Source organism: Mauremys mutica, chromosome 9, assembly GCF_020497125.1.
Source record: "Mauremys mutica isolate MM-2020 ecotype Southern chromosome 9, ASM2049712v1, whole genome shotgun sequence".
Lineage (NCBI taxonomy): Eukaryota > Metazoa > Chordata > Testudines > Geoemydidae > Mauremys > Mauremys mutica.
The window spans coordinates 89,647,510-89,665,530 of NC_059080.1; the positions used below are offsets into that span (position 1 = coordinate 89,647,510).

At 41.9% G+C, this 18,021-nt stretch overlaps 1 protein-coding gene across 12 annotated transcripts in view; it reads right to left on the reverse strand.

The window, feature by feature from the left end:
- Window positions 1–18,021, reverse strand: part of TNIK (TRAF2 and NCK interacting kinase) — a 295,814-nt gene that overhangs the window by 21,354 nt on the left and 256,439 nt on the right. For 8 of the 12 annotated variants that reach the window (XM_045030275.1, XM_045030264.1, XM_045030263.1 and 5 more), the window contains 5 exons: window positions 16,663–16,760; window positions 15,942–15,965; window positions 9,501–9,685; window positions 5,561–5,687; window positions 1,757–1,921 (listed from right to left, as the gene is read on the reverse strand). In XM_045030275.1, the coding sequence (XP_044886210.1) occupies window positions 1,757–1,921; window positions 5,561–5,687; window positions 9,501–9,685; window positions 15,942–15,965; window positions 16,663–16,760 (599 nt within the window). The remainder of the gene's footprint in view (window positions 1–1,756; window positions 1,922–5,560; window positions 5,688–9,500; window positions 9,686–15,941; window positions 15,966–16,662; window positions 16,761–18,021) is intronic. The other 4 variants (XM_045030266.1, XM_045030270.1, XM_045030265.1 and 1 more) reach the window with 3 other exon arrangements.

The following is an 18,021-nucleotide window of genomic DNA, read 5'->3' on the forward strand; positions in this document are numbered from 1 at the left end:
GGGCAGTTAGAATACGTGTGTGATGGTGTAATGTAGAAAAAATTATTTCTCGCAGGAATAGACTGCGAACACTTAGAATTCTTCTTCCCGCAGCCCTCTCACTAAAGGAGAAATCCATTCCACCGATACAGAGTATTCCACCCCGCCCCCCCCCAAACAGGGCCAGGGCAAAGTGCTACCACATAGTTCTTGTACAGCTACTCCTCCAGCCAGTGAGTGGGTATAGCAGCTGCAGCCCCACCATGTCATCTGTCTGAGGTGCCTGGGGCCACTGGATCTGTATAAATGTGACTCTGAAGCCCTTTCCCAATGTGGCCTTCTGCACATATACAAGGCCAGCATGGGGATCTTTGCCCTGCTGCATAGGGGTATGTAGGCAGCCCTGCATGAACTCACAGACAACACAGACTCCATGAAGCCCTTATGCAGGGCTTAAGTATGTACACGCTTGCTCTGGGGTGAGTTTCATCCTCCATTCCAAACTTCCATGCAACAAGACATCTATGCAGATTCCTGCTGTGACAGGAGGTTTCTGCTAGCAGTACTGTGAGTCATTCGGGAGTCTGAACTGAAGCCAAAACTCTCAGCTTATACCCATCCTCAGCTTGTCCAGCCCCAGAAATTCTATTTTTGAAACGTACAGGATTTTTTTGGCACATACACTATAAATGTATGTAGTTAAACACAATCCCTTCATGTTGTGTCTCCATTTTTAAGAACAGTCTGAGAACGACCTCAGAAATATTTGCTTTTATAAACAACTGACTCCCTCTTATCCTTAGAAGGAAACAGATAAAACCTTTAGGCCAAAACATGTACCATAGATCCTTACATTTTAGAAGGAATGGTATCCTTTATTCCAACCGGATTTTTAATTTATTATTATTAAAAGGGATCCTTAAAACAGCTGGATAATCTAAAGTGAAGAGAATAGGATGATAGGACATAGACTAAATGATCTACACAACAAAATAAAAGGTTTATTTCTTATTGGACATTCACCCACAGATTTTACTTAATACTGGGTGATGTGGGCTTGCATCTGAGAGCAGAATTTGGCCCAAAGAGAAGTGTGTATGATATATAGTAAGTGACTGTGAATGGCAGGCTTTGATTCGCTTTGTTTATATGTAAGAACTTGAGTTTGTTAGGATTTTTGTATCCTATGCAGAAAAAAAAAAATCACATTTAACCACTTTACTGCCAAGCAGCTGGTATCAGAGTCATTTCACCCTGAATGGAAACACCCACAACTTGAAAGGTATGCTACATTTTTGGCCTAAAGAACTTCACAGCCTCTTTCTAGCCAATCTTTTCGTTCATCTTCCCATTAGAGATGAGCCAGAGGGTAGAATCCGGGCCCCAGTGGAGTCAATGGTAAAATGACTTCAATAGGCCAAGATTTCACCCCAAGTTATTAAGTTGAGACCCACATCTGGACTTTCACAAACTTCTGGGATGTTTGGTTCAAGCCCAACATCACTAAACATTGACATCAACTGCTGGGTTTGAAATGAGCCCCAGTGCAAATTTCCGCCATTAAAACATATAACGATTTACCTATTACTAAGTGGAGTCAATGTTACTTCAACTACGTTCATAATCATAATCCTGGACTGGAAACAAAGAGAGAGGCGAGCAGAGATGACTGGAGGAAAACACTGAGAAAGCCTCTTCCTCAGAGGATGTTAATTCTTGTTCAAAGCAATGCGAAGGAAGAGGAATAGCCATGTAACAAAGAGGCCCCACCACCTACTTCAGCCACTGAGTCCATGTCTTGCGCATGCGTGGAGACTCGCCCCAGGGCCTCAGTCGGTGTGCCTGCAGGTGAGTGGCTTTGCTGCACCAGATCAGGGAGATTGATGTGCCCAGCAAAGCCATTGCTGGCTGCATGGCTAGAACGCTTTTTTTCACCAGTGGTCTGCAGAGACACAAGGTACAAGGAAGAGGAGAGGGAAAAAACAAATAGATCTACTGCAGTAACCCAGGTATCAAAGCAAGCACAGAACAAGAGCCCTCACTGCCATATTCACCCCATGCAAATCTGGCAAGCAGCAAAATATAAAACAGGAGGAAGAGAGAATTAATCACAAAGTAACTTCAGAAGCAATTAGCCATGTTACATCAACAGGAGACGCCTGATGATGATTTTGAATTTTTGTAACAAAGTAACCATGGACCAAATTCTCACTTTGGGCATGCAGGTGCAAATCCCCCTGGGTCCAATGGTACACCCAAGTCAGTCTGTGAGAATAGGCCAAGGCCCATTGACTTCCATGAGATCTGGGCTTGTATGGTGGAGGGCAGATTTGGTCCCTCTGCCTTTTAAAAGCTACAGTGATAAGGGGTCTGATTGCAGGATTCCCACAATCGCTAATACAGCTCCAAAAGCATGCTTCTGGAGTACAAAACACCAGTGAACAGCATCAACATTTCCCTTCCACAGAATAACAGATCTATTCTTGTCTTGCTATGCACACAAAGCTCCCATTAGTGTCAACAAGGGTAACACGCCTCTGTGGAGAGGAGAAAAACCTACTCCAGATACATTTTTAGGTAAGTGCTCTAATCCAAGAAAGTCTTACTTAATTTTCTCCTTTCTTATAGGCTCTCACTAGCAACCAACAAAGCAGATCTTCTCTCTAGACTGCACGAGTCATGTGATATATCTGTTTGGAGAATCAGGAGTCTAGCAGAACTCACAGGCAGGGCACTACAATTCCAACTGACTGCTACTAATATCAGGGGTTGTGATATACAGCCACAGATGACATAGCCCTGATCCTTGCAGCTGCCAAATTCTCAGGTTAGTCAAGTACCAAAGACAGAGGAAGGAAGAAATGATTTACCTGAAACTGCTGTGGGGCTCATCAATGTTTAGAATTCAAGGTCAGTCTCCATTTCTCCATGACATAACTGAGTCTGCCAAGTAACTGTCTATATCAGACACCTTTGCAGACAAGCAATCACCCTCTCTAGCATGTGCTTTTCCCATGCAGACAGGTATTGTTATGGAAGGTCTCCCCCTATTGCTATTTTTATTAGCAATCACATATGCAGCCTATCAATTTCTGTAGCTAAGGAGATGTGTCCATCTGAAGTGTTTGTAAAAACCCCTCAAAACACAATCTGACTAGGACAACAAGTGCTGCTGCTAAGTGTGACAGCCATTTGCTTTATGCAGCATTGTTGACCCCAGGATATTAGAGAGACAAAGTGGGTGAGGTAATATCTTTTAATGGACCAACTTCTGCTGGTGAGAGAGACAAGCTTTCAAGCTATGCAGAGCTCTTCTTCCGGTCTGGGAAAAATACTAACAATGTCACAGCTAAATACAAGATCGAACAGATCGTTTAGCATAAACAGTTAGCTTATGGGCTAAAGGACATGTCCTTTGATTACTTTTCACCTTAAAGCTGGGCACTGTCCTTGTGCATGGAAGAGGGCAGAAAAGCCCTGACCATAGAAGTCAACAAGAGTCTTTCCATTGACTTCATTGGGCTTTGGATAAGGTCCTAAGAGAACAACAGAAGATTTGTATACGACACTATATTTTCTATTATCGGTTCGATTTTTAAGCTGCCTGTTAGTTTTAACGTCCTTATCTGATACCAGTGCTCTCATTTGGTATTGTTTGCGCAGAGCAAGTTTTACAGTAGCAATGCTTAATACCAGCATTTCAAAAGTGGCTGGTTAATCATGATTGCGGCTTGTACTTGTATTCAATTTAATTAACTTCACTGGCATGACAAGGTGGACAAGTATCGCTATACTTCAAGAATCTCTGTACAAACCAGGCTGAGGGGCAGCAATGGATTAGATGGGTTTTATACGACGTGCTCATTTTGCATTGAATCCATTTCTGATTCTGCGGCAGGACGAAGTTCAAGTTGTGAGGCTTTTTCTGCCGTCTCCTTTCTTTCTTCTGGAGTTGCCTGGGATTTCTCTCCCTCGCTTTGGGTCTCAGTGAGAAGTCTTTGGCTATTTTGAAAGGGGAGCAAATAGCTCTCTCACCTTTCTTTGTATATTCTTCCTGCAAATGGCTACTTCCAGCTGGCATGTGTTTGGCTGGTGGAGAGTTTGGGACCACCGCGCTGCCTTCCTCTCCCCATCCCTGCCATGGCCTGGAGTAATATTTTGACAAGGGCAAACAGCTACGTTATCTGCTGTTGGAGGGCAAGTGCCTGTTCATAGATCACATAGGCTAGCCCTTGGAAAGATTTATTTTTCCCCAAAGGAAAAAAGAATTGATATAGCAATAAATCATCCTTCTGCTCTAAGAACATTGGGGACTGTGAGTAGGCATCTTTTCCAATCTACTATAAAAATAAAGACCTCCCACACTATGTAAAGCCCAAACTCACATCCTTCCCGGGGTTTGGCTTTATTTCTAAACAATCAGATATCACAGACCAGCTCAAACCTACTCCACAGGCTTGGCAGCTCCTAAGGTTCTTCCCTCAGGACTGCCCACATCCTAGATCCTTTCCTTCTAGGCAGCCACTCTCAACTCCTTTATGTTTAGGCAGGGTGAGGAGTCACTGGCTGCACTGACTCAGCCGAACCCCTCCCCCAACAAGATCAACACCTGCCAACAGAGTGGGGCTTTTCAGGAAAATACCACCTGCCTGTTTCAGGAAAATCTACAGCATGATAAAGAACCACAACAGAAAAAGAATCTGAGGCTTCTCCATGGGCAATTTTTTTTAATGTGCCTTCCTCAGCCTTGCTCTTTTATCACAATGCAGTTGAAATCAAAGTAGTCTCTCTCTAAATCATCCTTGTTTACAAACTGCACTCCTCATCAGGATACCCATATGAGGATCAAGAATGGTGGAATAGAAACCAAATAGAATTGAACTGGGGAGATTTGATGAATGTGGTGGACCAAGATTTCAAACTGGAAAGGCCAAAAATGTACCCAAAATATTCTGTGGGATGACCACAGCTTTACTTCAGCAATTCCTTAAAACCAGAAGTCAAGTTTATTGTGACCTTTGGAGACATGCTTGATGTCCAGCCAGGAGACTTCTCCACTTTGCATTCCATCATCTTCATAAATGCAATCATTGACATTATGTTTTAGGTTTTTTGGTCCTTCTTGTACAGGAGCCAAGATATTGCAATTAGAGTGCTCAGATAAGAAGTTATAATTATACTAAATCAACTGAATGTCTTTGGCAGATGGCTAAGTGGAGGTGGGGAGGGGTTGAAAAATGGTGAAGAGAAAGGGAAACTTTGGGCCAGATTCCAATCTCTCCAACAATGGTGTAAATTGAGAGCAACTCTTTTGGCTTGGATTTCCTCTGGTTTTACAGCAGAGCAAATTAGAGCAAATCCCATCCCAGTCTTCTAGTATTACTATTCACTGCTGTTTGTCATTGTGAGAATCATTTGTTTGTCATATTTGTTTATACAATATAATTATATTACGGAGCCATTAATGAGCACAATTTAATCAATCATTTTCTGTTTAGAATACACAGTATAATTATTTTTCATGCTTACGAAGACAAAACCTCCTGAAAATGTTCCATAGAAACTCTTATCTCCGACTTACCTCCCTTACCATTAAAGTCCCTTCCCTGGAAATACTGCTAAATGTATCTGCATTGGATGTTTCTAGGCCATGGGATGCCACCATTCCTAGGTTGTATGGCTCATTGCTTCCAGGAACTCCTGTTGGTCTGGTGGTAAAATGGAAAACATTAGTGTTGCAAATTTCTGTCATTAATGTTGAAAAATGTATTACTTCTTCTGCATCTCATTTCAAGATAGAATGCGACTGGGTGTACCACAAAGGACCTAAGGGTATGTCTACATGGCACACTAAGCTCTGGGACCCCATGAGCGGGGAGGGTCCCCAACACCAAATGTCAACACAGTAATTTTTAGCCCTGCTGCCCAAACCCCACAAGCCCAAGCCAGCTGACCTGTGCCAGCCACAACAATGCTCGGGGTCTTTTATTCCACTGTAGACATACCCTGTGGGACCTGGGCTTGTGGACTCAGTGTTTCCAAGCCAGTGCTTGAGCAGCCACACTGCATGGTAAACCTGATTGCTGGACCCAGATCTCACAACCATGCTAACGTGCATACTGCACTATAAAGCCCTTCTGACTCAGGGTTGCAGCTTGACCTGCATCCACATTGTAAATGACCAGGCTTGCACTTGAGTCACGGTGGGACTCGGGCTCTGACTCATCCCCCTAACTGGGGCCTAAGACTCAGGTCTTGAGCATTTGCTGATCTGGGTGAGACTGATTTCTGGGTGAGAACAGAACGGGAGCTTGGGCTCAAACCTGAGTCAGAGCCCAGGCTTAGTGTGCAGTGTAGACAATCTTATTACTATTCTGGCACTATGAGTAAGGATCAGGTTGTGGTGAATTTTCACTGCTTTCTCTTTATAGGGTGTCATTCATTTCTTGCCTATTGTAATCTTGCTCATTCTATTCCTGTATGCACGTGCACCTGATTGTAAGAGCAAAGAAAGTCTAACCGTCTGCTTGGAGGCTAATGCAAAGAGTTTTATGACCAAGCACTACAAGTGCTATCTCCAGAGAGAAAATCATTCAGTTTTTACAAATACAAGTAAAAGGGCAAGAGACAGAGGGTGGATTCTCTAGTCTGTTAAAGCCACTTTGCATCATGCAATTGGCATAAAGTGGCCAGAGATAGCCAGTGAAGAATTTGCCCTATGTAGAGGTGGAAGCAGAGAGGGCATGTCAGGGACATTCTAGAGGCACCATGCCTGAGCCTCCACTGGCATAAGGTGCCTTATCTATTGCGTGAATTAGGAGTATATTGCATTCATGCTTTAAGCTGGTCCCCACCTAAGATACTGTAGTGTGCATATATATAAAGGGCTCCCCCTGCCTATATCTTTATGGTATTACAAAGTGCTCTCATGACTTGATTGGACAGCACCAAGCCCTGCAAGCCACAAGCAGTGTTCTCCTGGTATCATCAAAACAAAAAAGGGAAGTATGCTAGAAACAGAGTGACAAGGTCTTATAGATATATTATAAACAAAACATAATCGTTTAAGATGTGTTTTAATACATATTTAACACATACCATTTCCCTCATGGTATGCATTAGAATGAGAGAGGTTGGACTTAGTTTGTCGTGGTGCTGAGTAAGTACAGATATGTCAGACCAGAGGTTGCACTTCATTCATCATCACATTCAACCCTGGAGTGCTCATGGCTTGATCCTGCATGGTGCTGAGTGCTGTCAATTCTTACTGATATAGTGGGGCCACACAAAAATTCAACTGAACTCAGAGGTCAACGGCCGACCACGCAAGGATTAACCAGGTCTATCTATATTAAAAAACATGTCAACAGCTGTTTCAAAGTTGTTGATAAGTCCTGCATTGAGAATGCTTTCATTGGGTGTTTTCAATCAACACAAAGCAGTCTATTTTTAAATGCATTATTCAGGTGCACACCTCCTTCTCAATGGCTACTGTTGCCAAACAGGCCACTTTGGGCAGCACCCATAAAAACGTGCATGCACCAATGCACGCGCAAAGTCCCACCTTTTGTCCACAGAACATTGCTTATGTCATAGAATCAGAGAATCTCAGGTTTGGAAGGGACCTCAGCACCCGTTTGTGTCCAAGCACTGTAAGTGTGCCCGAATGTTTATTGGCACGTCTGGTCATGATGTTTAGACTCTGAATCACATTCACAACTGGTATCAGCAGGTGCAAATGGAGTTATCCCACCTGTGAATTTGATGCTTTATCTGTAATTTGCCCTGTCATGTATATTGCAATCACTTTGGGAACATCTTCCCTGCAGTTAACTCATGCTCCTATTCAGGTGTTGCCCCTAACCTCCCTCCCAAGTTTGGCAGTGCTGTAAGCCTGGTTGAGTTGTGGGTTAGAGTTTGGGTGACACTTTCACTTGGGCTGGTAACTCACCCATTACGGATATAGGTTAAATCACTTGAGTGCTGATAGTCTCTAATACCTTCCCACAATTCCCCCTCTCACCCCGTATGCCCAGGGGAAACCAGTTTTCCCACAATTCATTGGGAAAGAATCAGAGTGGCTCATCTCACAGCAGCACATAAACCACGATATACACCCTCAGAAGTCCTGGCAACACACACAGCCTGAGCGAGGACACAGTAACTCAAGTGTGGCTTTGCAGTGCGGCTACTCATACCTAGGTTAGACTAACCTGGGTCCCGATCACTTGCGTTAACTCTGTAGCGAGGACATACCTTTTGGAACTACAGGGAACTTCCTGTGCTAATCTCATAACACTGCAATACCCAAGTACAACGAGTGACTTGCAAAGGGATCACAACCATAATGCTGTAGTACATGGATTTTAAGTCTGTAACTCCCCCCTGTTTATTTCATTCTTTCCATGCCAGTGATGGTCTATGATTAAGGCAGCGAACTGGGTCCCAGGAGAGCTGTGGTCTAATCCTGGCGCCACCACAGGATTCTTGTGTGACCTTGGACTGATCACTGAAGGCCAGATCCTTGGGTAGTTGAAATCAGCATAGCTCCACTGAAGTCAATTTACGCTAGCTGAGGATATGGCCCTTCCTCTTTCTGTGCCTCAAATCCCCATTTGTTAAACAGGGTTCATAATACTTTGCTACCTCAGAGGGGATTGTGCAGATAAATTCATAAATTGTTGGGGCTCAGATACTATGATCAGGGCCACAGAACAGCTGATAAAGCTAGAATGAGAATTGAGGGTGTGCCAGGCCTCACAGGGGGCACTCAACATATTCGAGGATCGGGCCCTCAAGCATTGTTCTGTTGTGGTTTTGGAAGATGACAAGCATGTACAGTTACTATAGCAACTACAGTAGGCCTGATCTGGCTTTCACTGAACTCAGTGGGAGTTTTGCTGCTGAGTTCAATGGGAGTAGGATCAGGCCCATTAATTTAAGTGCAATGCTGAGAATTTGATCTCTCCCAGTAAATAACTTTCCAATTGGGCTTATGAAATACTGATTTTCAGAGTCAATGAATCATCCAAAGTTGTGACTGTGCTCCCGGACCACTCACTGAACTCAGAAAGATGGAATATTGGCACCACCACACCAGAAGCAATAGGAATAGGAAGGTCAGTGCAATATTACATGGTTCTCAAACTCTTCCACAAAGCAGACCGCATCTTAGCAGAGAGTGTCCCACGGTCCTCTCTCTTCCCATTCACGACTGCACTGTGGCAACTATAATGACTGCAACTGCCTACATGGAAAGTAAAATCAGTGAAGTATTGATGTATTTTTAACTTAAAATTCTTGGTGAAGAGCCTAGACAGTGAAGCACATGGCAGCAAGAAGGCGGAGCTAGCCCATGTGACCTGCCAACTCTCCAAAGACTACCAGCAGAGGCCAGTGGACTTTCAGTGGCCCATGGACCAGTTTGGGAACAGTTGTGCATCAAGGTAAAATTATGATTTCCTGAGGAGAAAAACATTTTGCAATTTCACAGCCTTGCCCTTAAATAATTGGTCTCTTACATAAGTCTTGGGATGTCACTGACAGCCACTGTCCCATCGTGCGTTTCACTTTCACCATCTTCCTCTTCCTCTTCACTGCTTTCTGATTCCTCACTGGAGGAAGAGTAGTCAGTCACCTTTTTCAGAGGGCGATTGGTCTCTTCGATACGCAGTTCCCTCAACTCTTTGGCTAATGCAGTCAGGTCCTAAGGGGAGGCAAAAAAAATTAAAAGCCAACGTGAATTGTATTTAAAGCAAGAAAAGTGTCTCACATATCTCTTTGAAAGCCAAGGCTACAGCACGAGCAACAAGAAATAGCGTAACAGAATTATTACAAACATCAAACAAACATAAAACAATGTTTGTAGCGTGTAGCATTTATTAAACAAAATGAAACTGACTTTATGCTTGTTGAAAATCAATAGCCAACCTATGTTTTAATATGTTTGTATGTATATATGTGTGTGTGTATATATATAAACACATATGTATATACACGTCAAAATTATATTTGTTGAAAAGGTGATGTTCAGTCACCATCATAGTAAACTGGAAAACAATGTTATTTCAAAGAGAGAGTGTTGCAGGAGAAATTCTCCAAACCTGTCTTCTTCTGACCCTCTCAAAGACACACCATAATGGTATTTGCTCTGTTATAAATGCCGTTGGAAAGAAAGCAATGGCCACATTTCCAACAGAATGGTGCAATCCCCAAGGCAAGATCTGTTTCAATTATCAGTCTGAGCTGGCAGGAAGTTGCCGGGAAGCAGTGACACAGCATCAGAGTCAAACTGCTCAGCTCACTGCAGCACCAAGTTTGATGAAGTTTTTGAGTCATGGCTCTGAGTCAACCACAACAATTAAAAAAAAAAAAGCCCTCAGCAGAAATAGCTTAAACTCTTTATGCAATCCTTTACCTCCTAGCCTGAAAATTAAGGAAAAGATGAAAAAGAAGTAGAAGTCATAAAAAAATAAAATAAATAAAAGAGTCATTTTTCAGTTTACCATGACTTTGATGAAACCTTAGACCTGACAGTTATATAAAATAGACAGTTACTTAAGTACAAGGGACATTGCAGGCACCGTGTAGAAAATAGACTTTTTATTATCTTACATGCTTTTATAGCAATGCAGGGGGAAGCAGTAGGGCAAAAAAAAAAAGTATGAGAGCTCTAATTAGAATGGGTTAGAGTACTCTATTGCACAAAGCATGCACATGACAAACAACGCATTGCAACTGTCCGTCTTACCATTTCTCCCTATATTAGTGACCGATGTAGCCATCAGTGCATTCGGTCAGAGATAAAGGATTAGGGAGAAAGAAACTCATTGAAAAATACTAAATTCCACAATTTTCTTATGGCCATATTCTCTCTCTACTGCATTCCACAAATCTCCAGTATACTGTTCCAGCAGAGTGACTAGGATAACAATATTAATTAAAATTGTACAGGGAGGTCTTAAAATTTACCCCTTGGCAGCAGAGGAAAAAAATATGAAAAACATATATAATTGAGACTGAAAACCCAACTTATTTTTTAATAGAGAAACTGTAATATTTTGCAGAGCAAATTTTACTTTAGTTGTTTGTTATTCCTGGCTTAAGGACTTAATAAACTCTTTGGGCATCATTCGGATTAGAAACTCAAAATGAAGCCCTCACAGCGTTAAGTGAAATAAGTAATCATTCATCCCTAATTCCACACAGATCAACTAAAATGCTTTATTGACATTTAAATTTGCCCTAAAGTCAGACTTAATTGGTGCCTGTTGCAATGAGAAACCATCAGAAACTATCAATCATTTGAAGGGTAAAAAAGAAACAGCATGACTGTTTCACACTTCAGAGGCGATTTTTATTAATATCATGGTTTTAGCTCAGTAGTCTTTATCTCAGTGCAATGACTTAGTCTGGGGACATGCCAACATGGTGCTCCCACTTACACCCTGTTGACTAGCAGCTATAACCCCTGTGATTTACTCCCATGCAACGATACCAAATTCATTGTAACCAAGTTTAGATTTTGGCAGTTCCTACAGATACACTTCTGGTTTCTGTGGCAGCAAATCATCCACTTCTGCGAAGAGCTTTTTCCTCTCACAATTTTCTGTGCCTCGCCATCATTAAGCACGTGCAACATGGCCACAGAAGAAACGTGAGGATCATTTTTTAGGTCAGTGTATTATTGACATACATCATCTCATCCACACTTTGAGAAATAGATAAGAACGTATTCCATATTAAAGAGCATGGTTAGGGGTTCATAAGTGAAAATAGAGGGCCAGCCCATTAAAGTCAATGAAAAGATTCACTGAGTTCAGTGGGCTTTGACAGGTCCCATAAATACCAGTAAAGTAAAATAAAATTAAAATTCAGGTTCTGTTTTACAGGAAATAATACCTTGCTTGTCTATAGTGCTTTTTCATGTATACTTCTCCACGCACTTTACAAAGTGACTCATTATCCCCATTTTAAAGATAGGAAAACTGAGGCACAGAGAGGGAAAGTGACTTGCCCAAGGTCACCCAGCAGGCTAGTGGCAGAGTTGGGAATAGAACCAAAGTCTCCTGAATTCCAGTCTGCTGTTCTATCCATTAGGCAACACTGCTTCAGATATGCTACATTTCTCACAAAAACAAAATGTTGCCCGTTCCTTAAGAAAGGATCTTTATTATGACTAAAGAGAGAATATGGTATTTAAGTGGTGACTGAAATATAGTCAAATCCATAATCATGACAACTTATTAAACAAACAGCTTCTATGGTTTGTTTGGTTTTCCTAAACTGATGAAATAAGAGTAAATGAAGATTTGAACTATCTAAAGACGTTTTCAGTCTATAGTCAAAAACCTATTAATTTAGTAATCACTTTTCATCGAACTGGTTAGATTTCCCCAAATTTTTTAAAGCAGTATAAAAGAAAACTGCAACACAGCATCTCTTTTAAAGTTGTAATTCTCCCTACCATTTAGGACTAGCACCAATTATTTCCAAGTATCAAGAGACCAGATAAAAACTGGCCTCCATTTTCACACCTGCAATTTCCAAGCAAAGGTAACTGTGCATATTAAATTGCATTCACATTATCTCTGCCCACAAACTGCAGCAACCAAGAGATTTAAATCTGAGCACGGAACTCTGATTTCTTAGGGCCATCCGACCATCCTTGAAGACACTGAACAGTAACTTATTCTATTATTAAATTAATCAGGTTGCTCCCAGGGTAAGGTACAACCTCAAGTAATAGTGACAGAACCTAGTGCTTAGAAAACAAGCATGTAACATCGCTCAATGTTAGAAAAGTCTGGGAGTGTTACAATCCTTCAGCCAGACACAAAGAGTTGATTAACATAAATATATTATCAGTCTGCCATAGCCATCATCAACAGATAGTTAACAAGTATTGTTTAATACCAGCTTAATTAGTTTTTAATATCCAATTTTGAAATTGTAGTAGCAATAATACTCTCAGTGTCAGACAATACCATGAGATAATCAATATTTTCCAGTGTAGGCTCTGCCGAGGGGTGGTTAATTCTTTGATGCTCTCATTTTCTCTAGATAATCACTTTGTAAGGTTTTACTGATTCATTGCCTCAATCTTGGACCAATCCCTCTCCCCCTCCCCATCCAACAACTAGAAAGGAAGTGCTCTTTAGCACCAAATATATGTTTGAAATGTTATTACTGAAGGTGGCATAACATATGAGATAGCACTATCAGTGCAGTTAAATTGCTCTTAATTGCAAAGAGTTCTTTAGATTTAATATTTTCTGGAAACAGGTCAGTTCAGTTTCCAGAATCACAAAGCTCATTTAGACCTCATTTTACATTAATGTTGCCCCTATCTGGATACTGATTGAAGAGTTTTCATTAGCAAGCTCTCTCCTTAAGCAAAATGCATTGCTCTTGTTCAGTCCAAGAGAACTAGCTAGCTGTTTTCTTTTTTATTTCTTCTACTTTTTATAGTCAATCATTTTAGAAAGAGGTCACTTACCACTGTACGTAGAAATGCAAGTTATCAGTGCAGTTAACAACAGAGGTTAGTGCATGTTCAAATATTTGTAAGACATATCATAAATACTAGATCAGAAATGTACTACTGACAATACAGTCTTTTCTGTGTACATATTTAAGACTTCAACATTGTTAGATGTACAAATCTGTTTTAATAATATTTACATATGGTAAGAAGTGTAAAACTTTAATTTTTGTGTTTAAAAATATGGATGGGCAGTAAGACTGGCACTGCCAAGCCACAATCATTGTAGCAACACTAGCTTTGAGCCTTCTAGATTCAACCCAGTTATCTGAATGCAACTGCACTGTGGTTACTGGTGAAGTGGTGGATAGGTTTGGAAGCCAACATAAAATCTGTTATTAAATATGACGATAGACACAGCTCAGGTGAACCCAGATCTCATCAGCTATATTAGTGAAATCCACGTGCAGAACCTGGCAAGAAGCAGCCACCTCGCAAACCAGCTCTGAAGATTTGCTGCATTTACCTGACAACACTGTGTAACTTTGGGCCCGATCCTGCTGGGTGCTGAGTGCCTTCAACTCCCACCAAAGTGATGGAGAGTTGAATACACTTAGGCTCTCACAAGAGAACTGCTCAGCACATGGCAGGATTGGGCCTTTTATTAGCATTATTTAGTATAAATTCACTCCTACTCTGATGTATTAACTAGAAATATTTTGTGGCATCATAATTACAACTGCATTAAGTGACATCTGTATGTCAAAAAAGGTGCTACCATGACTGTCCTAGCCGATGAGATTTCATTAGCCACAGGACGGACAGTGACTGTGCAATCTTCAACCTATACTGCCCACTTATGTACTCTAATCTTATTCTGCATGGAGCTCCTCTAGGGAGTGCAAGAGAATCCCAGAATCCACATCCATTGAATCCTTGCTCTTTTCATTCAGGCTGCCAACAAATTGTGGCAATGTTTGGTGAAGGCTTCATCACTCAGAATCAGACAGAGACAATCAAAACATTGCTCATGGGCAAAGGACTCCATATTCCACCGTCACTTCTGAAATATCTGAGCTCCATGCCTACTAACCGTTTTCTAAAGAAGTGGAAGTACCAGGTTTTTGGATCCTAAAATGAACCCAGGGGAGTTTACACTACCAATAAAATACAAATGGTTTTCCATTCAGCACGTGTGTTTTAACACGTCACCACCAAATTCACATTATAAACATTGATTTTTTTTTTAACTTTGATATTTTTAAAACAAAAATATCTCCCCATGGGAGAAGAAAGGATACTAGGTTAGATGGACCATTGGTCTCACCCAGTATGGCCATTCTTATGTTCTAAAATGAGGTTCTCTGAACTGCTATTAAAGGGTGAAACTCTGAGATCCTTACCCGCATTGAGTAGCAGCTTTGCTCTGTTTACAGTCCCACTGAAATCAGTGGGGGTACCAGTAGAGTAAGGTACTACTCAACATGAGCAAAGTCACTGGAATCTGGCCCTGTTTTCTCCCCTTAAGTGCTAATTTGGCACTTTGTCTATACTTGAGATTAGACCCAATGGCAGCCAATGGTACAGCTGCAATCGGTATAGCTGCGCTTGTGTAAACCCCACACGTAGGCAAGAAAAACAGCAATTTGGATCAGTTGTGCTTACCCGAAGCAGGGCAAGCTCAGGTAGCGTAAGTCTTTGCTTTCCTTGTCTGCACTTAGGGTTCTGCCATTCATCAGTGCAAACCCCAAGTATACTCAAGGCCTTAAAAGGTATAGGGTCAGATTCTTAGCTGGTGTAAATCAGCACAGCTCTGCTAACTACAATGCCAATTTGTACCAGCTGAGAATCTGGCTCATAATATTATAAGTTAATATTTCACCTGTGATTAACCAGCTCCCTAAAGTTACCATGAGACAGCCAGAGCAATGCAATCGCAGAGCATCAGCCCTGACACACGCTGTCAAAAAGAATGATTGTTTTAGGACATGGCTTCATTTGAAAAGCGAGAAATTCTGCTCTTAGCTAAATTTGTGCTTCCCATTGAAACCAAAGGGGTCACATCGGGTGTAACAGAGCAGAATCTGGCCTTTGCTGCAATCCATTAAGACAGCCTCTGTCAGGGTAAGAAAGTTCCAGTCTCAGTTTATTCCCTATAAAACCCACAGAACACTGATAAAGTGATTCGTTCTGCTCATGAAGGTTCACAGTACAGCAGTTCTTGGTTTGGCCTTTGTGCAAGTGGTCTGCAAATGGATTTTGTGAAGCCAAATATACTGAGCAAAATGTATTAACAGATCAATCCCCCCCCCAGCCCCCTTAGATTAGCTCACTGTAGCTAAATACCATCTTCCAGATCTGAAATCTGAACCATGCTAGCATTGCCACCTTTTTGAATGTCAGCACCAAGAAAACATGGTTAAGCTCTAACTAGTCAACCTTGCAAAGGCATGACCAACTAAGAAAAGATATCACTAACCTCATCTATAGCTTTCTTATAGCTCTGGGAGTAAGGGAAGATTAATCAGCGTCAGAGGAAACAGATCGGGACGGGAAAAAGCCAGAGGAAGGGCAAGCAGGTTAGAAATAAAATTAGAATTGTTAGCGCAACGCTGTGAAGTGTAAAGAAAAACAACATCAACAAAACATTAATACACATTAAAAGAGAGAAACAGTGGAAATCCATTTGGTTATCGAGTCCAGCGCACTCTGCAGTTTTAAAATACAAACATCAGACATAACATTAAACCAGAGACTTTGGAAGGGTTTTTCATGGGCCTTTGCCAAAAAAGTAATAAAATAAAAGTGCACAGAAATTACTGCCAGTTTTTTCTTAAACTGGGGTGACTAGCAACGGCTGGGTACCAAGCCTTTGAATGCAGCACCACCCCCTCTGCAAGGTTGCTCTAGAAATCAACTTATGATAACACAATGCCAAAGTGTGCTATATGCAAACCCTGGCCCCGATCCATCAAAGCATAAAATTAAGCTGTGCTGAAGTTCTTCTCTTGCCTGGGGCCGTTGTAAACCGTGCAATCTCTATGCATTAATATATCCCATGGACTCTTGCTATATTGCAGATTTAGAGCCTTAAAACTGGCGATGGGACTGCGTTTGCCTCTTTCTATGGGTTGCAAGGCTGCATGATTGCCATTAATGAAAACATGGCAAATGCCACCGAGGCATAATTTAAGACTCACAGCAGGTCGGCTTGGTCGCGTCACATCCCTGCTGTCCTCCTGTTTCATCTTAGATGGCTCATGAGAGAGCACAGGTGACCCTTCAGGTTTGGCATTTCCTGAGCAAAAACAAATCACTGTTGTTAGTGGGAGATCACAGACTTTCACCAGGCAGCAGAATATGCAGAATGACGTTGTGCACCTTTGCGCAATGGCACCTCTGAGAAACCCAGTGGCTCCTTATTCATTTCAGGATCCAGTTCAAAATGATCCTCCATGGTTTTAAAAACACATAATCCAGTCACAGTCTGTCTGCCTCCCTGTCTGATCCCTCTGCTTGTCCAAGAAACAAACCATCAAACAGCACTTCGCACTTCTAGAGCCCCTTCTATCTCACCTCACCCACTGGGTCAAGAGGGAGAAAGAGCGAGCAAGCTGCACCGTCCTGTGGTAGTGAGCCTGTAAAGAATGAGGACAGCCCATGGCAGGTCTCCTTTGGTGGTGACTTGTACCTTCTGGGATGCAGGGAGAGCGCGCGAGAGAGAGAATGAGCAGTACCTGTGCTCCTGAGCTCACAGACTGAGGTGGTCCCTGGCTCTTGCAGTACTCTTACATAAGGGTCATGGACAGCCTGGCCCTGGGTGACTTGCCCGAGGCCATAGAGTGACACTGGCAAAGACAGAAAAGGTCCTCCCAGAGCCATGGTTGATCACAACTCTATGTAGCCTAGCATTGTCACGCCAAACTATCTTGCCATGATTTTCACCCCTACAGCATCTGTTGCTTCTTGTTTGGAAAATCCTTTCTTGTTTCTCTCTACCTCATCTACCGCTTGGCTGAAACCAGCTCAAATCCTCTCTCCCTCGGCCATCGCTTTATTTAATTTGTAATTGTATTACGGGACTCTGTAAAGCCTGTTGCCATGCAGTTTATTTGAAACGGGCTCTCCATGATATAGCTCTATTGCATTGTCCTCTCTCAGTGTAGCAAGAGAATTTATAACTAAATCTAATCCCCATATACGGCACTCTCAACATTCTTGTCCTTTTTCTATTAAAGAAACATTCACTTTGCAGAGGAGCTGGGCATATGATAAATTAGAAGCACTGTGTTATCTGATATAGCAAAGAGGTTATTACTCATAGAATTCCTCATTAACTAAAAACCAAAAACAGAACAACTGCTGATAAATTACTTTTATTGACTACCTAGAGGAGTGATTATTTTAACAAGAGACATGCCAATTTACAGTCAAGGTGGGTGAGGTAATGTCTTTTCTTGGATCAACTTCTGTGGGTGAGACAGAGAAAAGCTTTTGAGCTTACCCAGAACTCTTGTTCATACCCAAAGAGCTAAGCTCGAAAGCTTGTCCCTCTCACC